The 27,699-nt window shown below is 38.9% G+C and overlaps 1 protein-coding gene across 1 annotated transcript; it reads right to left on the bottom strand.

Moving 5' to 3' along the window:
* Positions 1 to 307: 307 nt before the first annotated feature.
* Positions 308 to 27,699, bottom strand: SLC13A4 (solute carrier family 13 member 4). Its single transcript, XM_075162916.1, has 16 exons — positions 27,601 to 27,699; positions 21,635 to 21,763; positions 18,871 to 19,007; positions 18,135 to 18,316; positions 17,344 to 17,398; positions 15,639 to 15,678; positions 14,883 to 14,960; positions 13,194 to 13,384; positions 11,814 to 11,933; positions 8,825 to 8,926; positions 7,582 to 7,683; positions 6,384 to 6,492; positions 5,114 to 5,230; positions 4,137 to 4,298; positions 2,506 to 2,643; positions 308 to 1,853 (listed from the first exon to the last, which is right to left on the bottom strand). The coding sequence occupies exons 1-16, from the start codon at positions 27,697 to 27,699 to the stop codon at positions 1,716 to 1,718; spliced, it is 1,899 nt and encodes a 632-aa protein (XP_075019017.1). The 3' UTR covers positions 308 to 1,715.

The raw sequence follows: 27,699 nt of genomic DNA, 5'->3' as shown, positions 1-27,699 counted from the left end.
TGTTTTTCAAAACCAAATTTACAGGAAGTACTATGAAGAGAAATTGTTTTGCTAAAGGATGCTGCCTCCTGCTTTTGGTACAAGGGCTAAGACGTGCTTTTGTGATTTGCCCATTTTGCTTCCCCTCTGCCAACCTATGACCTCTTACTGTATCTGTTTATTTCCAAGACAAGTCTGTGGGATCCCTCTGTTTTGACAGAAGCAGTAAACAAACACCTCCTGCTGTCTCAACACTACTTCCCTAAGGGCTTGGTGGGTTATAAGGTGAAATATATCCTATTTATATTCTCACAGAGCACCAGAATATGCAGTAGTGAATTATTTATTTTATTGACATTTTATTTTTGCAGAATAGGCATTCACACTAACATCTAGAGACCCTAGCTTGTAAGCGGAAAGCATAAAAATTCATTAAAGTATATATATAAAAAGAGTGCGATTACATGAGATCCAGTCATCCTAATATACAGCTTAAATGCATTGACATTAAAGAAATGATTAAAAACAGGACATAATACAAGAGAAGGTTTACTGAGTATCACAGGGATCCAGTCAGAAAAGCAGGGCATTCACTTTGCAGATGGTAAAGAGATTGGCCTTTTTTGTTTGGTAGTTAGATGCTCTATGTTACAGTTTCCTACATTTGGAGTTCCTGTTCTCTGGGCTGCTAGAGAGCAGGTGGGTGTGATGTTCAAGTGAATGCGCATGATGAGGAGATACACCAGCACCACTCCACTTCAGCCCTCTCCCTTCTTACTGATGGAGCAGCACCGAGTGCCATCTTGGACGTGATTGAACTTTCTCTGTCACAGGAATTATAACTGCGTAACTGTCTAAACAGCAGCCAAAGAGAGAGGAGAGCAATGGGTCTGTTGGCCTGGTAAGGTTTTGCTGGTCACAGCTTCCCCTGCTGAAAAAGCTCCCACTGCAGTACAATGATAAGGAAAGAAGGTATTGACCAAAACTTTTTATCTGTTTCTGAAGCTCTTCCTTCAAAACAGAGATTGCAAGTACAGCAATATTGGAAACTTTATACTAGTGCTGTGGAAAAAAAAAAACATTCTCCATCCCAGGAGACTTCTCCTTCCTGTCTGTTTGGTGGTTTCTGTTATCCCTTTGAAGTGGTGTAGCTGGTAGTTGGTAGCTGTATGTCTTTCCAGGCCATATGCATTAGCTGGGAAAGTGTTTTTTCCAGCACAGTGATGACTGACCTCAAAAGAAGAATAATAATTTGCCTTTAAAAGAAGTAGGCTTATAAAACTCTAGGTTTGGGAATAAGACTCACCCTTCATTCACCGTAGGAGTCAATGGTAGGATTGAATATCCTACTACTGTATACACCAGTGATATATACTTGTCTTCTGTCATTGGAGTCCTATATCCCCTGTTTTACGAGTCCTACATAATTGTTCTAGGGCATGAAAAAGCCATAGGCAGAGAATTTGGAGGAGAGGTTTTTTTCAGAGTTATGGTATCACAGGGAAAGCAACAATAGAGCAAAGCTAATCTCTCCTTTTAACTCATGCTGATTTTCAGAACTGAAAAGCTTTTGCAGAAGACCTCCCTGTGGATTTTCTTCATTGTTTGCTATGGATCCTGGTTCTATGTATACACAAGTTTTCTCCTTTCTTTAATATGTGCAATGTATGTTTAATATTCTGTCCCAACTTGCTTTGGTCTTGCACTTTTTTCTTTTTTTTTTTTTCCATTGGAGATTATGTTTGGCTAGTGACGTTGCTGACTGCTGCCCATTCTGGAAAAGTATTCAGCTGGAAAAGTCTAATTCCCCAAGTGTTGATTGCCACCATGACAACAGCCAGGCCAATCAGATTTACACCCAGGCCAGCTTTCACCTACAAAAGCAAAATGCATCAGAGCATGATCAATGACAACTTGATCAAAAACAGTTAACATGGAAAAAAGAAGGCAGTAGGGTGTATATATTATGTATACTGACTTATATATAATGTGATAAATTATGTATACTGATTTCTAGAGCCAAAAATAGCACAGTGAGTATTATGTATCAGAGTGTACATTGTGGGAGTATTCAGGAGTGATAGAGGTTGATGCAGCTCATTGGAAAACTGCTCAGTTTGTTACTTGAACTTCTCAATCAGATAATCATAATGGGGTGTTATACCACACATAGCAGGCTGATAACTACATGATTTACTGTGGAGCTATGCAATAAATCTAATTTCTCATGCTCTCCTGTGCTTGTTTTAACAGGTCAATGCAAAGAATTGTGTACTCCTGTTCTTTGATACCTCTTTAGACCATTACATTAATGAAAAAATAAAGATGAGAATTGTGCGTATCCTACGCAGCAGATGTGTAGATGTTCTTAACCTGACAGCTCAGTCACAGAGCAGCAGTGCAGATCAATATGACTTTATATTAGCACCAGTATTATCATTATTATTATTGGCTGCTGGATGTGATCAGGACAAGGTGTTGAGTTTGCATGAAGTGTGGGAGGATATACCCAATCTCAAGACTCACCATATCTTTAATCTGGCAGTGCCCATAACTGAAGACAATGGCATTTGGAGGATTACCCACTGGCAGCATCACCGCAAATGAGATACACATGGTGACAGGAATCAGGGTGTATAAAGGGTTGATAAGCAGGGCTTCTGACTGGAAGGAGAGAGGAGGAGAGAAATTTCACTTAACCAGTAAAAGCCACTGCTCATAATTAGGGTGAAAGGACCCTCTCTGCTTTTCATGAAGAAGACAAGAGTTTGTTTTTTAGAGTAGGGTAGTGCTATAATTTGGAGCTGGTCATGCTCCAGGGATTTCTCTTGAGCCATTTCGCACTGGATGAGGGTGGAGATTGCTACTACTAGGCCTTCTTTGCTCTTTCATCCCCCTTGTTCTCCGTGTCATTCTGTGTTGTGTCTTCCAGACCTTAACACTGACTGCCAGTTCAGTCTTCATCCAAGAGAATTCACAACAGGTTGGCATGAAGAACTTACTTCCTTCAGTTGCTGAAGATACTGAGACCATTATGTAAAGTCCTCCTGAATGGTGGTTAAGAAAACTAGATGTTCATGGTCCAAACTTGTATGGCGGAAAGGCAGTAATGTTGGAATATTCTTTACAGCAGTCTAAAGAATTGTTCTTCCACTGCAGCCTTTGGTGGTGGTGATATTTTGCATTTTCGTTTACATTGCTATGGCTTAGTTTTATGTCAGAGGGAAAGGGAAGGGTATTCACAAGGCTAACTTCAGTTTGGAGAGGGAAGTGTCTCCAGGTTACTTTTACAGTCAAAAAAGAGAGACTGCCTTAAGATGGCGGTTCAGACTACTAAAAGTAGATTGCTGCTCTAAATTTCTCTTTAGCAGACTCTCTTTCTGCATGGAACAGAGGTAAATTTGAACTCATAAGCCATGCAAACATAATTTCTTATTTTCGTCTGACAATATCTTCATATTACCTCAGAGGTGTTCACATAATGTACTTTGGGACAATCCCATAAAACTGTTATAATAGGGAAACACGACCTGCATTCTGCTTCAGATTACATAAAAGAAAAGAAATAAGACAGTTTTCTGTAACTGCTATTCCAATATAGAAAGAAATTTGTAACTCTTTCCTCTGCTTTTGTCACCAGTCTCCTGATTCTTTTCTGTCCCTTACAAATATCTCTGCTTTCCATCTTCGATGATAGTATGCTTACCGGATCACCCTCTTTAACACATTTAAATCTGATATAAAATTCACTACTACAGTTTTTTCTTACAAGTGGTGAGTGGGTGACTACTAACTAATAAACAACACATTTAAAATAACACTGATAAGAGTATCAAGCTTTATGTGGACTTCACCTATCTTATTGATTGTATCGTCACCTTTTCTTGTACTTAGACTATGCATCCCTCAGTAGAGAAGCTATGTTTTCAGCTATGTTTTCACTTTGTCTGAGAGGTATTGAATAAATTTCTTGGTGCTAAAATATGCTTTTGGCTGCCTGAGTTTATTATTTTTCCTGAGCCCAAGACCGCAGAACAGTAGCTTGGGAACCGAGGCTGGATTTCACGTGAACAGAGTGCCAATATCCTGATGTCCTGAAACATTCCCATGAGCCTGTCAGGAAAAAATAGACTAAAAATGTCATTGATTTTACTCACCATGCTGCATAAAATAGGCAGAAAGATGGTTATGGTTGCTGGATTACTAACAAACTCTGTTACCAGGGACACCAAAATGCAAGCCAGCAGAGTTACAGCCCAGTAGGGAAGGCTGCTCAGGGAGAGCATTTGGCGTCCAATCCATGTAGAGAGGCCAGAGGTCTGGGGAAAGGACAGAAGCGTAAGAACTACTAAATACTTAGTATGTGTGTAGAACAGATTCTTCTCTTTGGGGCAGTTTGCGTCAGAGAATCCCACCAGCAAATAAGCAAAGTTTAGGTCAATGCTTTCTTCATTTCCTTTTGTTCAGCAAACTGGATTTCACTGCAGTGCCTAATAAATAGTTGTCCATAGTAACAGAGAGATACATTTGGCAGTTAATAACATTAAAAAGGCACCAAGGCTGATCTTCCCTCTTTCTTCAGCATGCGAACTGGAGTATTGCAAATTGGTGATGAAGGATTGCACAGTCTGGGTAAAATTCATTTTGAGATTAAAATACACAAATTTAGTTGTCTACATGTACAAGTCTATAGGAGAGATAGATGTGTATTCATGAATTATACTGGGTTTAGATATAGTCAGTAGAGCCTAGAGTGTGATTTGTCCAGTCAGTGCTAGGAGCTTGATTCAGTTGCCTGATCCAGTGGCAGCTGAGATGTTCCCCCTCTCTCTGGTTATCTGCTAGTTGAGAAAACATGAGGTCTCCCTCAGATCCTGTGTCATGTCTGCCAGCCTTGCAGGAATATCTAGGTATTCTAAAGCATCTGAAATGGCAGATGCTTACACAACTGACTTGAGCCCCAACCATCTTTTTGTTAGCTAGGTAGCTGTCCATTGACTGCAGGGAGTAGGGACTAGGTTATGTACAAACTTGAAAGTATCCACATTGTAAATCCAAACTGGGGGCATACAAAGGGATAAAAGTCCAGGTTTATAATTTTTTTAGGAAGGAGGATAAAAATCTAAATTAGTACCTTGCATCCAGCTGCTAAGGCATAACCTCCTCCAACCAACACTACAATCTCCCAGGGCATGGTCTTCTGGAAGTCCTTCCAGGTAATGATGGGATCCAGTGTGTTAATGTCTGTTGACTTTTCACCATCTCCTATATCAAAATAAAGCAAGTGTGTGACCAGTATTATATTGGCCTTTTTGCAAAGATCTTCACATTTTTCACGCTAGTAGGAATAATGTAATATCCATGGGAGTTATTTTGAGAACTATCTGTGAGAGACATGAAGAAGCAGCACATAGCCTATTTCTCTGGTTAGCCCGGTCTTAGAAAATGCAGCATATTCATTCCAAATGTCCTGACTTCCCCTTGGCTGCTCTGTTCATGTGAACAGTTATAAACCCCTGTGTTTCATTCTATAGCTTTTTGAGGGACTGTGTGCTCTGTTGTGAATACACGTGTGCAAATTATCTGTAGACTACAATGATGGAGTTACAATGGAATTATTTTCTCAAAGAAGGGCATTTTCTCTCTCCAGTAGGCCAGGAAGCTTGATACAGTGCATTTATGCCCCTAGGTTTTATCTGAGGACATTATTTTTTTAGATGCCTGAGTCTTTTCTTGAAGTAGGAGCTAAAGTGTGTCATTTTTCCTAAATGCTGCATAATGTATGTCAATATATTAAAAAAAAAAGTATCTATATACATTTGTGATCTCTGCAGGCAATTCTATTTTCATACAGGACTGCTGAAAGCCTGGCACAGCAAACTGATCAATACCACTGAATGCTACCCAAATGTGAATGTGAAATAACAATCATTGTTATTATCAAGAAGACTGTAAGACGCATTGCGCAAAATTGGAACTTTGTTTGACATTTGCTGACCTCTTTTATGTTTATTTTATGACATTATCAATGATTTCTGCTGTATAAGTGATGACCAAATAGTTTACTAGAGCTTATCTTCAGCCGATTTTGCAAACATCTGCATTATAATTCTCTACATGGAACTCCATCTGAACCTTTCCTAAAACTCAGTCCTAAATTTTGATAATTCTGTTAACACAGAAGAGGTGGTGGCCTCAGATACAAGATCTGTTTGTAATCTGCTGGACAAGACAATAAGAATTAAAGCAACAAAAAAAAAGGGGGTTGATGTATGAAGGGCTGGTATCAGAGGAGAAACTGAACTGACCTTCCACAATAAAAATCTCTTCCTGGAACGTTTTACAGAGAACAGAAAAATGTCATTAAAGGCACTGGAAAATGTGCCAGATCTCTTTCTTTCTGCATCCTCCTCACCTTTTTCCTTTTTTCCAAAACATGGCTTTTTTGCTGGAATCAGGAAAAGGAGAAAACCAAGAAATACAGAGACAGTGGCATCAGTCCGGTAACCTTTCCTAGGAAAGAAACAGTGGGGTTATCATAAAAACACACTAACAGAAACATTTCCAAACAGGGTACATGGCTCCAAGCAAATTGTTGCAGGTGAAGTTGTATTTTCACATCTGAAGTCTTACTAGCAGCCCACTAGAAAAATATGTCTGCATATCAAGGATATAAATTGGATTTTTTCCCATTTATTAAACTGACTCTTGTAGCCAACTTCAATCACTGCTCAACATTTTTTAACACCCTAGTGAAAAAAAGAAATCCCTTTTGGTTTACAAATCTATTAACTTGGAGGTACAGAAAAATAGTATGTTTACTAGCAGCAAGAAACAGTAAACACATTCTGGGGAAAAGCCAAACCCAAGTGATCCTTTAGGAATGAACTGTAGATGATTTTAAATTAAATATTTAAAACTCATTCTGAAAAAGTATTTTGAGGAATGCCAAACTCCAGAAATCCTCAGGAAATCCCAATATTAGAAATTGGTTTTGTGTCAAAATTAGGATGAAAAATTAAAATAATTTTATGCAGTAGAAACGTAAAGAAAATTTAAGCTCAAATCACTTATTCTTTGATACGCATTGTGTTATAGTTACTTTAATATAATTTGTTTCAACATTATTTAAAATAAAAGAAACAATATTTGCTTCGGTCACCATTCTGTGTAATATTTAATTGAAATGGACATTTTCTTGATAAAATTTATCTTCAAAAAAATACACTTTTTGTCAAAAATTATTATTTCAAAATAAAATTGAAAAAAAAAAGTTTGAATTATAGTTGCAATCTATTCCAGTGACAGCTTCTCTGTGAATGCACTAAAATGTTTTAACTTCAGAATCTGACCCTTCTATTTTTTTACATTTGACATATGTTTATTTTACTTTCTCTACTTAATTCACTCTGCTTACTGAGAAAGAGTACAATTTGCTGCCATGTGAACAGATGTAGTTTAAAAAACATTTTTGAATAAAGACTTCATTTTTTACCACCGTGTTAAAACTGGCTGATAATGTTTTAAGGCCAAAAATTATTGCAGAAAGTCAGAAGGGGCAAGGCCATATTCCTTTGCAGTTGCTTAGGGAGTTTCACTTACTTCTCAAAAAAAGATGACCATCCTGGTACAAAGCCAGGCTCACGAGTAAACCAAAGCAAGGTCATCAGAATGAAGAAAAATCCAGTCACCATCTCAGGATAGCTAGAAATAAAGGCAAAAAAAAAAAAAAGCTAGAAATTAAATTCAAGGTTTGTCTGAAAACCCGAGAGCAAATTCCAGAAGAAGTAAGAAACTAGAAATTGGTTCCAAAAAAAGGATAAAAAACATATGGAAAATAGAAAGGAAGATTAGTTTGAATTAAAGAATTCTACATTTGGATCCCAGCTGAGAACCTTCTAAACTCAGTAAAAAATAGGCTAAAAATATCCATCTGTATTTGCAATTCAATCATTCATGGGCAAGACCTGAAGGAAAATATTTATAAATGCTCGTTTTTTATTTGCATTATTATCTGATTAAATGTGTTAGCAAGCTAAAGCTCATGTTACCATTCCACTGTAAACACTTTCTACTGCATTTTTTAAAAATGTAGAAAGCATAAGAGCAAATGACAATGTAAAGTAGCACAGATATTTTAAACACATAGAATAAATATGAGGTGACTTGAGGATACTGAGTTTTAATTTAGGATAGATTTAAATTAAGTATGGTTTCATATTTAGGCACAGTCTGAACAACAGTCTAGATTCAGAGTTGATCGTATTCAGCAAGTTGATGTGTCAACATTTCTGTGAAGAACACAAAAATGTTTTGGGAAGAATGGATTTTATGAGGTATCATCCCTTCTGAAAAATGAAAATCTTGCAAAATAATCTTTTCAAGAGACATTTCTTGCCACCGTGAATAAAGATTATGGGCAACTGGGCGGGCTGGACATCTCATGGCGTGGGAGATTGCTGCAAAGCTTTTGCTAACAGTGAACTTCTATCCACCAAAATAAGTATGTGCCTGAATGGGGAAGAGGGGGCCTTTAATGATTGAGTTCAAAGGTAGAGACAAACCGTGACTCAGATGACCTTTGGACCCTAGCATAAACCTGAATCTTTCCTTTTCTTTCATTTTTCTTCAGAAATAAATAAATGAGTAAATAAATGCATGCTTGTAACAGAGTGTTTGATTTTAGTTCATTTTTGCATTTAGACCTACTCCTACCCTGGAAAGGAGGAGAAAGAGCTGACAGCTTAAGAATAATCCACATGAGCCAAAGGCAACATGGAGGGCAATATGAAAGGATGGTCCTGCCTAGAGAGGCAAATTCCTGAGGAAGGCAGGTCTGTTTTACCTAACATTTCCCAGTTTCTTATATTCTTCTTGAATTCTTCTCTCTGACATTTCTTCCCGTTTGGTCTTCTTCTTCTTGCTCACAGAACAGGTCTCTTTAAAACTGAGGTAGATAGCACAGTAAAATTAGACAAGGGCATCGAGTGAAAAAAAAAAGTCACAAAAAATAACAGCAACAAGGCAAACTGAAAATTCCAGTTGCCAGAAGCTGTTGGGAGAAGACGTGACTGGGGCAAGGCCTGATGGCAATGGGAAGGGAAATTATTGCATGTGATCTTTGTGTGGTCTAGTTTCCAGATCTTCTGAGAATCAATCCTAGACTTAGTAGGAAGGTCCCCAGAGTGCTCAGACTAATACTGGCTGGTATCACTGAGCCATCCCGAGCTGTGGCTGGGCTCCCTTTGTGTGGGCTTCCTCAAAGAGCTGGCAGTGGCCAGATTTTGCTTGTGCCAGAAACCTCCGAAGGTTATGGCTAATTTCTACCATCACATGGAAAGACTGTGACAGAGGCCAGCTATCAAAAGATTTTTTAATGGGGGAACAGTATGCTTTCTAGTCGGATCAGGGGTATCCAACACATATGGGGTCCGGTGTGGCTTTTGAGCCCATGTTTGACTTGACTATTCAGGATTCACTGTAAGTAAAGGGGGAAAGCTGTGCTGAGGATCCCAATACCTTTCACAACCTGTCTGCTTCTATCAATACTAGCTGTTTCTAAACCAGGCACAATCAGTGTAGCACCAAATTGCCTCTGTCACAGAGGCCAAGGCAATCAGCCTAGTGTTTTGTCCTAGTGAAAAATGCCTGTACTTCTGCCAGGGACACACAAGCACAAGCACATTTCATAGCTGAATATATTTAAACTTGCTATACATTTGTATGAGAATTAGGTGAAGTCCTTAGCTTATTCAGATTGCCCTCATACTATAAACAAAGCCTGGACATTCTGAAGTGAAATTAAGATACTTGCAAGCTCACTTTAACCTTTTCCTTTTCTTCTTTCCAGTAGCATTACTTTGCTGTGCTTTGAGCCACAGATCTCTGCTTTTCCGCTCTAGCTGTACCCTCTGTCACACAGAGGTGTGGGGGGTGGGTTGAGAAACCTCTGCAGCTAAGCCAGTCTAAAATAGGCTGCAGCAGCAGGGACTTCAGTGATTGAAGTACCATGGGAGCACAATGGCCTGCTTTTGTAATTCCTGCTATTTTAATATCTCATTTGGTACCCTACTACTACATGAGGTCCATGCCATAGCACTGGCCAAACCATGGACTATGACCTCCCGCCATGTATCTGGTTATGGCCAGATTCTCAAAGGAATTTGCATAGCTCCAGATGCAGGCAGGCCCTGTCTGGTTAACAAAAAATCTTAAAAAGGCTTTTCATTTCACTTGTAAATGGGTACCTATGTGACACTTGTTTTTAACGCACTTAGCACTGCCCTGCACCTATAAGTGTTTAAATTTCCTTGCAAACCTTGCTGTAAGTCTCCAGTAAAATCCACCAGCACTAATGCAGCTGCTGGAAGAGAAGAGCTATATGTTTTTTAATGGCCAGTCCTATAGTAACGATTCTACCCTTAGCTCTGGTAATGGCAAAAATCTTTTGGTGGGCCCATTTGCCTTCCCCTTTGACCTAGTCTAGAGCCTAAAAAGCAAGTCTGACATGTTGTTCCAACTGGGCCAAGTAAGAATAGATTGATGACACTGGGCTTCCTAGGAGAAGAACATGAACATTACGGGAATTCAGAAAACATTTATGCACAGGCAATAGGCAGCTGTTTCAACATGTCACAAGTGTTTCTAGGCTTATGAGGATGTGAAAGCAGAGTATTGTAGCCAAGCTCCTAACATAATATGTTCTTTAATGAACTGCAGTGAATAGGAGTCAGAGATTAAGGAGGCTTGGAATCAACCAGTACTTCTCAAAAAGTCAATAATGCTTCAGCCTCTGGTATTATTTAGAACAACATTAATCAGCATGAGGTCTTGGATGCAATGTGGAATTTCAATTATATTTATTTTTTTAAAAAAAGTAAGTAATTGAGGGTCATGTTAGGGCCTGTTTCCTCTCAATATTGAAAAAAAATAGGACTTACTTTAGTCTTTTAATTTGGAACTACAAGTTCATGAGACTGACTGAGAGAAGGACATGGAGCTATTCACCTCTAAATTACTTCTTCAAATCTAGTCAAGGTCAGCAGCAAGCAGAATTCATTATCATTTTATTCATTGTCTTAGATGAAATAAATTAGTCATGTCAGTTCAGCTTACTTTTAAGAGTAAACTAAATCAAATTAAGGCCACTTTAATTCTGAGTAAATGTGTCTGCACCATAATTTAATGCAGATTAACTAATCCACTCTAAATGCACACATTTAGTCCATTTTCATTAACTTTGCTGAGTGCCTCTACAAAGAGAATACGTGATACAAATGGACTAGGAGACTGAGCCTTGTTCTTAGTTTGGGGCTAAGGGACTTACTGCTATCGAAATGTATTCGTCTCTTAGGCTGTGAGTCCTTTCCACTTTAAAGAGAAATATATATGGAGTCTGTTTACCTTTAATTTTAACTGATCTTACATTAATTTCATTGAGCTGGTGGCAGATCTGAAAAGTGACTTGTTTACTTGCAGTTACTTTTCTATTCATCTTTTAAGCTGTACTTTTCCAAAAGCACTTTTAACAAGATTTTTGGTCCACAACGGGATCCTCATGGTCATGAGAGTCAAAAATTCAGTTGAACGCATCGTAAGGATTTCCATTAGCAACACCTAGGCACTTCACTCTCAAGCAGCAATACTGTACACTGCTGTCTATGCAGCACAGCTAAGCAATAAGATTTCCTCCAGTAGTTGTTCTGGCAAGAAGAAGGAAGTTGTGCCTTAGTTTTTGTCATTTGCAACTGGAAACATCTTTATGAGACATGTTTTAGAGGAGTCACAGATGCCCTGCTTTTGTAATCCATGCATCTTGAATAACCTGCACTCACTTGCAACCCAAGAACAGCCAATGCATCCAGAACCAAGTCAGGACCAACATGATGAGGGAGATGGGGAAACTGAACAAAAACCAGGTTCCAAAATTCACCACTTCAGCATTTGGGTAGTGGCTGTAAAGGAAAAAAAGGAGGCTCAAGAAGTTAGAACAGTGAAAACACAGGCACCTCCAGTATGCATAGATTCACACACATATATATGTATATATATTTGTCATGACACGATAGAAAAATTGCATCGATATGTATTTGCAACAGCTGCATTACATGTGCATAGTGAAACCATTTGCCAAAGAATGTCAATCATTGACCATGCCTGACCAACAGATGAGACATATAGCACTTCACACCTTTAAGATCAGATGGTCTGGATTGTCTAGCCAGCTTCAAAAACCCTTAGAGTTACCAGGAGTGAAATTCTGGCCCTAACAAACCCCTCTGGTTTTGTTAGAGCTCTGTTTAGTGTTGGAAGACCTAAGAATGATTTCACCCAGAATCTTCTTGTATGTTTTATCATGGACCACACAAATAATGACTATAGTCTGCTGGACTCTGACAAAGATGTCCGATATGTGCATTTGGTGGAACTGTCATAGCAGCAAGATCCTTGGAAATTCTGTAAAATCCAAATCCTTGGGTTAAGGATGTCTTCCGAAATTATTTTTCTTTGCTACCACCGTTTCAGAGAGAGAGACGTGAAGGATACCATGGCAACAGTGGCAGCAGTAGATGATCAGAATCAGGTTCGAGCTTGGACGCATATCTATCTTCTAACAGAGGTAACATTCATGTCTTTGAGAGCCCTAGGCATATATGATAAATTAAATACTTACCTGATCAGAGAGCTGCTTCCCATCTTCTCTGAAGCAAAGGTGTAAGGCCACATTTCTAAGTTTATTTATTTTTGCACTACATGTTGAGCAGCCCAAGTACCACTAGTGATGCCTCTAGGTTCACCATAAGAACTTACTTTCTAAGAACCCATAGAACAACTTGAAGCTGATTTTATGACATTTCTTCTTTTGTGAGTATTTCTCTTTGTCTTTTTTGCTATATCTTCATGGCGTTAGTGTTTACTTTTCCAGGGTGCCTGCTGCCTTCATGATAATCGGTTTGTAAAATCAAAAGAAGTTGCTGAAGAAACTTAAATGTTACCACATGCTTAGGAATTTTTATTTTGCATGGGAGAAAGACATGGATATGTATTAACTTAAGGTCCCCCTTTCAACCATTAATCATTACTAATGGAAACAAAATTGCCTTCAGAGAGACTTTCTTACAAGGGTGCCTTGAGGTAGTAAATAACCCATGGGGAAAGCCACAAAGATGATAATGACCCAACTGCCATTCTCACACAACCACAATATCACTTACTTGTTGAAGTGCTCTAAGAATATGAGGCTAGTGGACGTCCCTATGATGGTTGTCAGTCCTCCAATGGTTGCCGCGTAGGAGATACTCAGTGAGAGGCATTTACAGACCATGCGGTCATGTCTGGTCTGATACCGGTACTTAGTGCTCAGGCCCAGTTCTGAGGGCTTAGGAGGAAGGACCAGTATCTGAGCCTGTGAGGGGATACATTCACCAAAGAAAGCAGGTGATCAGAACAGCAGCCCAACTTGCTCTAATGCCATTGTGATACTGGTCCCAGAAAAACAACAGATTTGCATAAGAGGGGGCAGGTTTTCTTCTCGGGGATTAGCTGGGATCAGAACTGGGGGACCTGAAATTGCCTGATCTGTGGCAGAAATGCAGGATGAACGGTAATCAGACTTCTGGCTATGGTTTGGGCCAGCTCCAGTTCTGACTGGAATCTCAGCGGGATACCAAAAGTCCTTGTGGGCTGCAAGGGTGGGATGCCAGCACTGCAGCAGCAGGAATCCATAATCCTTGAGGCTTATGAGCAGCCACCAGACAAATGCTTGGTGGACTTTTTGCACTTATACAGGCTCAGGGCCTCTAATTAGGAATGGAGTGCTAGGGGTCTCAGAAACGGCATGAAAAAGGCTGGGCAATGGGAATACGGAAGAAAAAGCTGTAGGAAAATATTGCTCTAAAAGAAGCTTTTTTAGCAGTGACAGGAAAGTCTCCATGTTGGTAAATCAAGTTCTTGTACTGGAAAAAAAGGTACAGTACTTCAAGGCACTTTGCATGCAACACAAGGCTGTAATTTAGGATCAGGAAAAAAGCAGCAAGTGGTTCAGATGATAGATTTGTTAAATTTATTAATCTGGATTTGGGTTTATGTAGTAAAACCAGCCATGCTATAGGTTCATCATCATTGTGAGGGTACCCTGGCGAAAATCCCTGTAGGTTAAAAGTGAAGTGAGTATATTTCTTACAAAATAACCACTGAATGTGTATGGGAAATGGATATAAGAGGAAATTAAGTATCAGGAGCAGAGCATTAGCCTTTTTTGGAAACACACTCAGATTCTTTTGAACTGTGAATGCAAATTCATGTGTTGATTTTAGCCTAATCTATCCTGGACATCAACTTATGCCATTAAGATACTATGTAATTGTAGTCCAAACAGCAATCATTTCTTGAATACACTTGAGAGAAGTAGAAATACTGGAATGGACTGATGTAATGGAGGATTTTGAGGGCGGATATTTGGCAAGACAAAAAGGAGGTGGGTACTAAGACCACCTAATGAACTGGCTGAACAGTTAAATGGTCCATGCCTGCTGCTGGTTTAGTTCTGAGTAGGATATTGTGTGTCAGGAATTGTTATTTTTGAGTTGGGCTATTTTCCAGGGAGGCTTTGCAAAAATAAAGTGGGTAGAACAGCCAAATAAGAAGGGAAACTTGTGATCACATTACTGAATGTAAAGCTAAATGAATTGTACTAGCCATTGCGGGAGGGTCTTCTGAAAATACCTGTCCTGGGGGCATCTAAATGGGAGTAAGAACTAGCAAAGGGCCAAGCCACAACTGCTGTAAGATGATGGAGAACAATTCCATGTAACAGCTTACAAGGAACAAGTATGAAACAGTGGGGAGCAGGTGATGTTCACGTCTATCTCTTCCCTCACCCCCCAGGTCTAACATCTCCTTACCTGAGGTAGGTGCTGCCCATTGCTCTTAGAATTCATCGTTCCAATAGGGTTGGCTATCATGTGCACACCATTCATACTCTGTAGGGGGGCAAATGCCTTTGGATTAGCCTTTCTTCTGTTCCTAAATGTTCCTAAGGGGCACTTAGATTAGAATTGATGGTGCTTTGTAAAGATCATGGGTAGTGGACTTTTGAAAAAAAAAAAAAAAAACAACAAACCCACTAAAATTTCAGCTGTAAACTTTATACTGGGAAAAAAAAAAGATTTTAAAAAACCCAACAACCTGATTTTATTTTAAAGTGATATTAAAAGTCAGATTATAATAAGTTCAGGCCTTCTCCCTCTGCCATACAGGAGAATCTAACAGATCCCTTGCTAGAGGCTATGACTTTATGATAGTGCAGGCTGTTCTAGTAACTGAGGTGTCTCAGCTGCCGAAGCTGGCAATACCTAGACAATAAAAGATCATATCTGAACTTGCTAGAAACCGTATGTAATTGTTAGTTTGCTGACTGGATCTCAGGATCTCTAGCAATAAGTACAACAAACACTACAGAGCTAATGTTCCCCAACTTAATTTGGGCTGACAGGTTAAATACAAAGCAGGACATTCTGCAATATGTATTCTCTGCCAGCAACCACTACTTGTTTGAAATAAAGGAAACAGCAGTTTGTTGCAGAGCTGTGTGGACTCTGCTCTGATGGTTCCTGCATTAGAAAACAGTGTAGCTCAGGAGATACTACCTATGACAATACCTTTGAGTGCATCAAGGAGCTGAAGTCAGTAGTAGTAGCACTAAAAACAAAGAAAGGAAAATATACTTTAAAAATGCCTGTTCACCCAGCTCCCTCAAAAAGCACACATCATGGGTAGGAGGGGCAACATGTGCGGGAGAACTAGTGCCTACTGAAATAGTGAAGAATACCATTTATTAATACCTCTTCCGTAGTACCTTGGCCAGATACATAAGAGTCATCATTATGTTTCACATCTATACCTGTGTAGCAATGGGGTTCCACCTCCGTGAAAGAAAAAATATGTGTTCTTGGTAGTATATACCCTGTTCTAGGAATGGACTCCATTCACAGTGGAGTGAATCACGAGGCAATCCAGCGCTACCACTGTCTTATTCTACTCAAGTTCTTCCTCCACCAATGTTTCCAATGCTGTTTCTGAGCACCTACCTGTACTGCTTTAAAGCTTTCACTAAAATCTGTCCTGTGTGGCATGTGGACCATGCAAACAATCCACTGAACTTTTACTTTGACATTGAAAACAGATTTAATTCCAGAAGATGTGCTACTTTTCTTTTCCCATCAAATTTCAAGCTCTTTTTCAAGTAATACTATTTTAATAATAGTTCTGTTATGAAATAACCCACACATACTCTTCCGTAGGGCTTAAAGGGACTAATGGCACAACGCCAGACTGAAAATTTGATTCTATACTGCACAGAAAATATGGCTGGGATAAAAAGAGATTATGACAGAGGGAATATTGGAGAACCCATTAGTCTCCAGACTAATGCGAAGACTATTTAAACCTTGCAAGTTAACTTAAAGTCATCAACATGTGCTGTTTGAATGATTATGTTTGTTTTAAAGTAAATTTTTAAAGGTGTAACAAGAACTTGTTTCTCTTATTTTGAACAATTTTGAACAAAATAGAAGTTGCTCAAGAAGGGATTGTGCAATTTATTCTCCCACCTTGTAAGAACACACTCCTCAGGATTTAGCCTATTACATAGTTTTAGGACAATGACTTTGTATATTCTTCTGAGTATCTTAAAATGCTGGTTAATTCGGTAATTTATCAAAGAAATTAGTCCTTTGATTTGCCCTTTTCACCTTACTGGATTTTACCCCAAATGATTTTACCTAGTTGAAATTGTTAGTGTTTCAAACTTCTGAAGAACTTTGTCTATATTAAAAGAAATATTTTACAGGTTTTTGGGGGGAGGAGAGGTGTTTTTTGTGGGTATCACCCCATCTCCCCCTGCCTCTCATCTCTCTCTTGAATGCTCTTGACAGTTCAGGCTTTCCTTAGGAATCCTCTGTAAGTGTTTTCCCTCTGGATACGTCCTGTGGGCACTCCATACTGTGCTCGGATCCTCTCCATCACTGTTCCTTCAGGGGAACAGAAATAAAAATCTGTGGACAGCACTCTCTTACACAGCACAAACACAGCCTTCAAAAGAAGATTTTTCAAACCCTGAGAAACATTTTCCTTCTTTCTAAAATGGCCATAGTGTTAAAAAAGAAATGAATCCTGGGAAGCTTTAGTGAGATCCAGACCATTACATTAATTCTGTTTCTCATATAAGCATTCCTTGTCAGACATGTCTAAAACATTCCCTTGTAAGCTTCTGCTTGCCCTTCCTGCCTCTACTCCTAGGTTCATCTCATTGCAACCTGTGTAGGGCTCAAATCTCCAGTCGTGATGTACAGGGTTCATTCTTACTCCTCATTGATGAAGATAAGCTCCAGTGAAGGTTGGCCATGCTTTTCGTTGAGACCTGCAATGAAGGAAGAGAAAGCAGCCCATGGGGTAAGAACTGAGCTGAGCCCCTGGGCCACACCGCTGAACATGGAGAAGCCACTGCAAACAAAAGCTTCTCTGAACCCTTTCAGGTATTCTGTGACGCTTATGCAGCATTTTATTATGTCATATTGTCCTGATCATGTGCCTCTGGCAATTAAAAGACTATCATACCTACGTATAATAGGCAAGGTTAGACGACATCTTTTTCAGTCTGGAATCTGTGAATTGAAAGAAAAGAGAGATTCTTTTCTTCCTAAACCTTTTATTTCTGGGAAGGAATGAGCAAAACTAACTTAGAGCTCTCACAAATATTTTTTTGTGGCACCTGCTCTGACCTGGGCAGCCTGGAAGGGCAGGGGTAGAACGGGCAAGCGTGGGATTGTCACAGAGCACATTTTTGGGCCTCTTCTACGTTTCTTTGACTTTCTTCTCAGAGGTTTCCTTCCAACCCTGTAAAATCCTATGACCTAAGAGTTTATGACACAAAAACTCCAGCACATGCCCTAATTCAACATAAATAGTTTCCCAACTCCAGTTCTCCCATCACAACTTGAATGAAATATCAGAGTACAAAAAGAAAGAGTATGGACCAATGACTTTGGCAGTACAAGTCAGACAGCTCTGACTTCGATAGAATTTGAATAATGTGTATCAACAAGTCTGGTCACTGACAAACAAATGAGAAAAGAATGGCCAATATTGACAAATACCTATTGGCTCGTTTTCTTCAATAATGGTGCTGCCTGCAGTACTGATGACCTCGTGCTCCTCCTCAGCATTCACTAGCTCCTGGAGCACTGCCTCCACGATTGGCATCACCATAGCTGTGGTGGATGTGTTGGAAAGCCACATGGAGAGCACCGTGGTGCAACACATAAAGCAAAGAAGCAACCTGGAGTACAACACAGGGAAACCTTCTTGAGGCACTTTCAGAAATATTAAAGGCCTCCTTGCCTAACATTTTCATTAGTCAACTGAGAACTACACGGGGTCTTTTTCTTTTTGTGGGTGCCAAAATACCATGCTGTGCGCAGATAAAATACTGCCTTGTGCTGAGAACTGTCATAAGACAGTGTATCATTGGAAGCCGTTTGCTGCCCCACATGGAAATCAGCATGTGACATAAGAAACAGTGATTTTCAGCATATCCAGGATTTAAGCATCCTTTTGTGTTTGCTAAACAACAGGCAAAGAAGGAACAGAGAGACTAAAATCAGTATGAGTAAAAAATAGAAAGCAAAGGGACAACAAGCCAAGGTGTAGGAGGTGGCGAAAGAGGATGAGAAAATTTGTAAGCTTTCAAACTCTGAAAGGAAAGGTGGGTAGGAAAAAGAGCCCCAAACCAAGCTAGCTTTTGCCCATGGATGGGAAAGTCAGAGTTGTTATTTGCTCTTTCAGGCTGCTGCTGTCAGCCTCAGACTACCCTGAAGTCAAAGGTTCACTCACATGCCTGGCTTTGCTCCAGCCATCATGACCATACGCAGGGCAATTCGCTTGTGGAGATTCCACTTTTCTACAGAAGCTGCCACACAAATCACACCCATGAGGAGCAAAGTTGTGTTCTTGAAATATTCAGCAGCCACCTACATTAAGGGCAAGGGGGAAATAGTCAGTTAAAAAAGCAGTAGCTACCCTACACAGAGAGCTACTCTACATGCTGAATGAGAAGAAGTATGGTATTGTGGATTTTTTCCCCTTAGAGAACGAATGACGGGGAGCTGGAGAAAAAGAAGAATTCATAAGTCAAAATGTTCTCTTTAAACTCTTTCATGTTGTGTTTACAAATAACAAGTCTCTATACCCACTTGTTAGTAGGTTTCTCAGCTCTGAAGAGATCAAGAGAAATTTTACTTCTTTGAGCAGGATGTTCACTGCCTGCAGTTAATTGTACTCAGCTAGGCCCAGACTGAAACAGTCACAAACCTCTGCACTGAAGGCAGCTAATTCATGTGCTTCATCTGCTTTTTCATTCTGGAGAAGTCGTTGTCTACCTTGTTTGTATTTCTTATGTCTTGTTCAATTGTTGGGCAAAATATGGCACCCCTAGAAACTACAGCTTCAGGAAAGTCCTTTGGGACATACTCTTTACATGCAATAAAGAAAGGTTGGGATATTGCTGTGATGATCCACAAACCCTGTGCCAGGACTTTTCACAATGGAAATCCATCTCCATTGTATCAAGAAAACAGGGCAGAGTTTCAAAAAAGAGAATTTTAATTTAAAGGGGATGAGCAAAAATCATCAGCTGGCTCAGGAAAAAATTCAGAGATCACGCATGATCCTCCAAAGCAGCATTCTTGAATGTGTGGCTTGCTAAGGTATGAGATGTTCTGTGAAGTGACTGCAAAAATAACAAATGAAGCAAACCAAAACATTCACACACACACACTCTCTCTCTTTTGTGTGAAAGCAAACACAATGGGAGAAAATAAAATTTATAAACAGATGCTTGGAGTCTAGCTAAATGTTTCATTTCATTCTGATGCAATCCTTCCCAAGCTGTTGCTGGAATAATTTTCCAAAAACATAGTTTATTCAGTTTAAAACTATTCCTCTAACTAAATGTAGGTGCCAGCATTTTAAAACAATTAAAATCAGTAGAAGCAGTATTTTTTCCATTGTCCTCAGTTATACTGACACTCCTTCATAAAAGTGCAAGAATGACACTAATGTTATTTTGTGAAAGCTGCAGCAAGCTAAGTATTTAATTATATTTATTTAACAAATCCCCATGGTGACCTAAATAGACTTGGCCATCATAGTTGTGTGCCAGAACTTTTAAATATCACTTTTTTGGCTTTCTTCCACTGGTTTCTTTCTCATTAACTTTCTTTATTTTCCTGCTACCTTGTTAAAAAAGATCTTGAACTGAATGAAAGGAATCCATCAAGCCAGCAGCACAAAGAATCTGTTGTTTTCCTTTATTCCTTTCACAGTCATTTTGGAGAAACAAGTGAATACTAATATTCTTATAAATACACACGTACACATATACGACACACTGGCTCATGTTCTTAAGCCCCTGTGAGTTATTTGTAGCTTAAACTGCTAGGTAAGAGCCGTGGGTTTCTATGGCACTCCAGAACAGCAGACTGGAAATACTGCAGCATCATCAGAGTTGTTTATTTTACAATACAGGGGTTTATTTCTTTTCCTAAAGCAAATAATACTTCCTCTGCAGTAATCCCACCGTCATTTAATTTGATATTACATTGAATTTCTGTCAGTCTGCCCTTAAATTTTCCTTCTCCAATATGCTGCAGAATTTTGTAATGAAAATGCGTAACTACTCTATCTTTATGTTAGGAAAAAAAATCGTGAAAATATTTAACTGTGTTGGTATGGAAATGTACCTGATTATATTACACAGTTGTTACACCATTGGGAGGAATAAGGCAGGTCATAAAAGTCTTGGTTCATGCTTGACTCCATCCATTTATGGACATGCCCAGTGCCAGATTGTGTTAGAAATTCAACAATTTTATGGTTGCTATATATTCTTCTGTGTTCTTATCTGTATTTCTAGTCCTTATAAATCAAGTGTGATGCCCTCTCACCCCCCAAAAAAAGAGAGAAAAAAGCAGGAAAAAAGAAGCTGGAGATGAAATAAAATAAATTCTTGGCATATGATGAAAGAAAACAACATTCACTAAAAACTCAAGTAAGCAAATTCAGAACTGGTCAAAGAGACTTTTTTGTACAGCTACTCCTTTACCCTAGAACTCATGGCTACAAGGCAGCACTAAGGTTACAGCTTGGAAAAAGGACTAGACATTCACCTGGATAACAAAATTATCTAGTCTTATACAGTAAATGGTAACTGTATAGATATATTTATTTTAGATGATAAACATCATCTATAATAAATATAATAGTAAATATAATTGGAAGGAAACTTTACAGTTTATCCCATAACTGCTGTTTACATGGTTTTGGAGGAGGGGAATGGTGGGATCCTTTGTTGCAATAGGTTTTGGGAATTGTTGGTGATGCAGTAGCTGACAGAACGGACACCTCTTGGCTAATATAGCCATTCCTATATCTATTTTCGGTAGAAGAAAGAGCTGGTTGGCCCAAGTTATACATTACAAGATGTACACTTCTTCCTCCCACACCTCTTAGTCTTGCTAGTCCACTAAGATTAGTTTTATTCAAATGATTAACTGAGAGTAAGAAGATTAAATGATAAAAAAATGCACACTGGTCTGACCTCACTGGACTTCATGACTCCAAAAAGCGGGTATAGGAAAGCAGGAACTAAGGCTGCTGCACCAAGAGGTACTGCTTCAGAGACCCAGTATACAGCCGTCACGATCAGCACGTAGGCACATGAGGCTTCCTGTAGGGAGAAAGCATGGAGGTTACATGTTGCTGCCACACCACCTGCTGTGGAAGCCTTTGTGAACATGTTCATAGGACTCATCAGACTCAACAAGGACTCCATAAGGACCTCCGAAGGCACAGCTGTTTGGGTCTGAATCTAGGCTACCATCGAAAATGCCAGTTCCAGAAGATGATGCTAATGAAAGGTTTTGCACATAAGCTGGGACAAGACATTGGGATAAATGTATTTATCAGCAAAATAATGGTTCCAAGTGCATTTACAGATTTGTCTGAATTTCATAGTCCAATATTTACCAAACGTTCAACCATGACTCCTCAGATTGGGCCGGTGGAGCTGGTATTTCTACACAGCTATCTCTCCAATATTGGACAAGAACAGGAACCTGTAGTTTTCAGGATCAGATGAGAACGTTCACATTTGCCATAGCATGGATAAAACCACATTGTGGCTCTTTTGGGAAATGCTCTGAAAGACTGCTTTTTTTAAACAGTGTGCAAACCTATATTTTTTGTCAGTTGATTTTATTTTCTCAGGTGATTTCTACAGACCTTTGGGAGAAGACCACAGACACGAAGGGCTTAGAGGCAATGGGTAACAGAGTTAATCAAACAAATTTGCTGCTGTCCAAGGTTCTGGTAAAGAAAGCCACAACAACGTCGTGCTGAGCATTCACGAAGAGCTGTTGTATGATGGAGAAAGGTGCTATCTGCTTTTGTGACCATTTTGGAAGTTTTATGGAAGCTAGTAGGTCTGCACTGATTTACATCAGCCATAAATCTACCTGTTCTTCATTGCTCACTGGATGTTCTGTATGAGCTTATCAAGCCGTATGGATTCACAGCTCACAGTGGCTATTATTTAGAAAATTCACTGTTCACAAATGTTATTTAGTGTGTTAAAATATAATTTCATTACTTTTGTTCCTGACTGGATGATTTCCAAATTAAGCAGCTTTCAAGAAGTCACACAAGCAATTCGCACAGATCCTTGTGCAAATCAATGAGCGTGTATGACACTCCATCAGTTTTGTGATGGTAAAGTCTAAAGTAAGACTATACAGGGATATGGATTCACTGGAATGAATCAATAGCTTGTATTTAAATTCATGTTTATACATGTCCTTTTTATGTTACCCCTAACAAAGAGCCACATTCAGCTGTTCCTCTTTTTTTAGTACAGCTTATAGTAATAACAGGCAGAACACAGCCCAGAGAAAAAGTTAAAATAGATTGCTATGTGTCATTTCCTTTATTGCTTAAAAAGTGCAGCCAAGCCTACTCAGAATCTTGGGTTTAAATTAGCTACCAGACCTTGTTCTGACTCCTATTTCAGAAAAGTGTAACATTAAAAATTCTGATTCAAGTGAGCAGGGCCACCATAATATCTGAAACAAGGTTATCAGGAAAAATAATATCTTTGAATCAGATACACTCCAATTACTTTAGAGACTATAAAGAGTATCTGAAAGGCTATTGGAAAAATTTTGCTCTGGATTGTTCCTTTATGGATGGACAAGCACATTTGAACTTCTGAACCACATAGAAACATGCATATTTGTTTCTCTTCCTTAACTATTATAGAAGAGTGTTTTAGGTTTTAAGCTCTCTAATACAGGTTTCACTATGATCAGGTCCTTCAGCAAAATATTACAATAAAAGATTGTATTGCAGCTGTAGCTTCATTGCTACCAAGAAAAAAATGATAAGAGAGGATAGAGAAGGTTGGCTCAGAGTGGATGAGATCAGAGGGGTTTTTTTCAATATTCAGGGATTATGGAGCATGCATTTTATAAAATGGAATTGCTATACTGTTTGAAACTCCAAAGACTGGTGTTCAGTTTGTAACAACTTCAAGTGATCAGTAAAAAATGAAAAAAATAATTTTGGACTTAAAAATGGAAATAATTTAAAAAGTCAGATGGCAGATATTAGAGATTTTTAGTAATTTCTACTAGGAAGACAAAACTATTTTAGATGAGAGTCACAGAGCTGATGGATTGGCTCATAAACATTAGCCAACTTGCTGCTCAGTCACCTTTAGCTACATTATACTTCATGGTTAATATTCCATAGAGAGCAGAGCATAGGGACATTTTTGTGACCTAGTTACTATTTGACACATTTTTTATTTTTAACTCATTAGTTTCTGCTAAAAACCTACTATGTTTGCATGGACTCTGTATGACATCCGGCAGTTGTCTGAGGAGAAAAATGCCTTTTAATGAAAAAACATTCATTTTTATTTTAAAGCAGTTCAGATGTAAGATCCGAGAGATATGTTTTGCCAAAATTCATAAAATTAATGTCATCCTAACCTGATTCCAAACTATTTTCTCACTCCAAAAATATACTCTTCTTTATTTTCTTTAAGCATAGTTTGTTATTTTCTATCGCTCCTCTGTGTATAGCAATAAAGTAGACTGATAGTGGAAACGGTATAGGACAAACTCTATCAAAACCTAGCTGGGATGGGCACTGATCTTTGCGTTTCCTATACACTAGGATGTAATCAGTTTACAAACAAAACTAAAATAAAGCACATTTTTAAATGGTATAAAACTGGGTAGCAAATACTAGGAAAGCCAAGTCTGATAATCTCCACTAAAAACTTAATCAACTTGTCTAGCAACTTTCTCTGTTTATTTTCTCAGTGCTTTAAATCAGCTCATTTCCAAGAGAAGCCATGTTAATCTCTTCTATTTAATTGAACTGAATTTATATATTTAATTAATTGTTACCAGAGCTACTAAGTACTGGACTGAAGTAGTGGCTCTATGATTTTAACTGTTTCACCCTTCTCACTTCTTGTTGTACAGCTGAAAATTGCTGTTAAGCCCACCTCAGGAGGGGATAAGAATATTCCCACTGCAGGGAATAAGAAAATGTGATGGTTGGAGAGACTGCCACCTATCTTTAGTCAGTCCCTTAGGGGAAAAGAAAAGAGGAACTGAAAGGACGCCATGGCTAAAAATTCCACAATAAGGTTCATGCATAAAACTTTTGTAACTAAAACATCTGAGGATCTCAGAGTGATTAAAAAGAAGAATAAACTCTGTGTTGGAGATTTGCCCACTTAAGGATGTTCATTGCATATCTTGCATGCAGGCGTGTGGTTAAGCTGTGCAAAGAAGAGGTAGTCTAGCCTCTGGACTACTATCTTTGAGCTGATGGGATCACACTATAATTCCGTCCCTTCAGCCTGTGTAAATAAAAATAAAGCTGAATGAAAGTGTGCCTTCCGTGGCTGTTCAGAGCATGTTCTGTGCTTTACGGTCCATTCTGCTGATTTTGCATGTCAAGGTGTCAACATCACCTGATGCTGCAGGTCTCACAGCTTACACCAACTCTTGCTGACTTTTGAGGAGCCATTCATGTGTCCTTGATTGGGTTCAGTGTGGCCACAGGATCAGTGGTCATAGGAGACCCTGCCCACAACTGACTGAATTCATGTGGCTTGCTTTATGGTATCACTGGTGGCTTTATGAAAAAAAGTGGATAAAGATGAAAAAAAAGAGGCAAAAATACTCCCATGTCACTGTTAACAATGAAGGAAATAAGGACAGAATGAAAAAAAGACCCACAGTTTGTAAAGCACACAATGTTTTTTTCTGTGTGTGTCATGACCTGAAAAGCACTTATGTGTGTCCAAAACCCGCTGTACAAGTCATAGTTCAGGTATAAATTTTGGAAAGGGAAGAAGAATTCAAGCAAATTTTCTCAGGTTTATTTTTTACCCAACTATTTCTTGTCACAAAATAATAGAAAAGAAGCTGTGGACATTATTCCCATAAGCCGTATCTACAAACAGTTCTGAGTCCTCGTGCTCCCTTTGATCACTCTTGCCACTACACATGTAATGCTCCTTTGACATTTCCAGAGTTGTGCTGATATCATCAAAGAAGCTGCAAGCTGATTCCCTGCAGAAATGCAAATATAAACCACCTGGTAATTCTGATCTCTATAAGAAAGACAGAAAACTCATATAATTGTCTGATAAATGAAAATACAAGTAAGTCAGCAGATGACAAATTTAATCTTCAGGTTTAAGAAGTAATCATAGTCAATGGATTGTAACAAAGTAAGTACTACACTAAACCACTTGAATGGTGTATTGTCAACGGAGTTTATTTGGTGTAGATGTTTTCTTAAAAGCATTATAAACATTTTTCCAACTCTGGGTCAGATTCACGGCTATACTTCACCATCTGTGGTCATTCATGTATAAATAAGGTGGGTGTAAAACATCATCTGATGGCTTTTCATATCACTTTGCAGTAAAGCAACACCATGAGGTGCAGAGTAATAGCACAGAGGAGCTTGCACTGTATAATACCAATTCTTGCAGCAATATTGTCAGTGAACTTCTGTTTCAGCACCCATATGATGCTATTATAATTCCCTTGGTTATTAAAGAGTTTCCTTATTGCATCCTGTGCCTCTGAATCTGGTAGGGAGCAAATATGAGTGACAAATTTTGGTGCAGTGAATCTCATGTTTCCTAGGAGAGGTTCTCAAGGGAAACAGAGCATGCTGCAGTTACAGTGCCATATGGGCATGTCAGAGAGTATCTGTTCTTGTGTCGCCCTTCCAGTGACATTGGGGGAGATTAAACCCTTTTTTAAAACAAGCCTCTGTGAAATGGTGAGCCCTGCTGTTCTCTGAGGGAGCATGATTGTGCTCCTTCATTCCCTCTCTCTCGAGAGAAGAGATGGAAAACTACTGTAAGAGGGCAGCCGAGATATACATTGAAGTTCAGAGCAGGAAAACTCATTCAAAGTGCAACATACACTTCAGTGGTGTAGGAACATTTCCTTTCTATGAATCCTGTTTTTCTTTCCAAACAAAATACTACAGTTTTATTTTTGAAAACTGCTATACCATTTCTAATCCTTTGCATTTCTATTTGATAAAGTAGTAGTATTCATAAATCCTCTGATACTAGAAGGAAGAATTAATCTTTAGCAGGGCAGAGGAAGGAATGGAAATTGCTGCACTATTTGCCCAGATTTATGCCTAGCACTACGGAAGCACCAGCTGCAGAATTTTTAATACATTGCAAATTTTGGTATGCTAAACATCACCATATCTATAAGGTAGGAAAACATTGATTTTTTATGGTTTACAACTGCAGAGACATGCACAGAGAAGAGTTAACCACAAGGCCAAGGCTACTCAGTAGCTCCAAAAGAGTGTCAGGAACGCAGCTGCATTCACTCCCATTCCCTGGTCTGCATGTTAAGCACAGATTATTCCCTCCTTTGTATTGTTGAGTATGTCTCTGAGCCATCATTTATTAGCCACTGCCAGAGCTGCAATGTTTCAGTAGAGGTGCCTACACCTGCTTTAGGATAAGGGATGCCATATATGGTCCTACATGTCTGTCACTGAGTCTTAGCTCCTGCCTCACTTGAATTGCTGTCATATAAACCCACACTTAATTGAAAGTCCCTCCATGCATACTTATTAAAAACTAAAGACACTAAAAGTATTCCTTTTAAAGGAACTTTATTGGATATGTTTATTCTGTTCCCCCTTCCGCACACATATTATTGTAGAAAAAGAAGAGATACAGTATTTCTGCTTTAAAATAGTGCTTTACTAGCTTCACTAGGTTCTTCAGCTCTGCTTGTGACATGACTCGAGGTAGCTCTGGTTCTTACTGTGATGACTTCTCTGTGACCTTCCCAGCCCTTTAAATTTGAATCCTTGATTTTTCCAACAGCAATGTTTATTTAGGTCTTTGCCTTTCTTTTTGCACACTGCAGACTTGTCCAGCATGACTACCTACTGCACTCAGAGGCTTTGTTAAAAAGAAAATGAAAATGTACTTACGCTGCTGGGGTATAAGAGTGGCAGAGGAAGCAGCAGAAGTGGAATGAGAACAACGAGCAAGAGATTTCTGGATCGGAGAATCTCCTTCATCATTGCCAT

The sequence above is a fragment of the Calonectris borealis genome, chromosome 1, assembly GCF_964195595.1.
Source record: "Calonectris borealis chromosome 1, bCalBor7.hap1.2, whole genome shotgun sequence".
NCBI lineage: Eukaryota > Metazoa > Chordata > Aves > Procellariiformes > Procellariidae > Calonectris > Calonectris borealis.
Note: the sequence above shows the minus strand (reverse complement) of the source record. Positions and strands in the feature narration are given on the sequence as shown.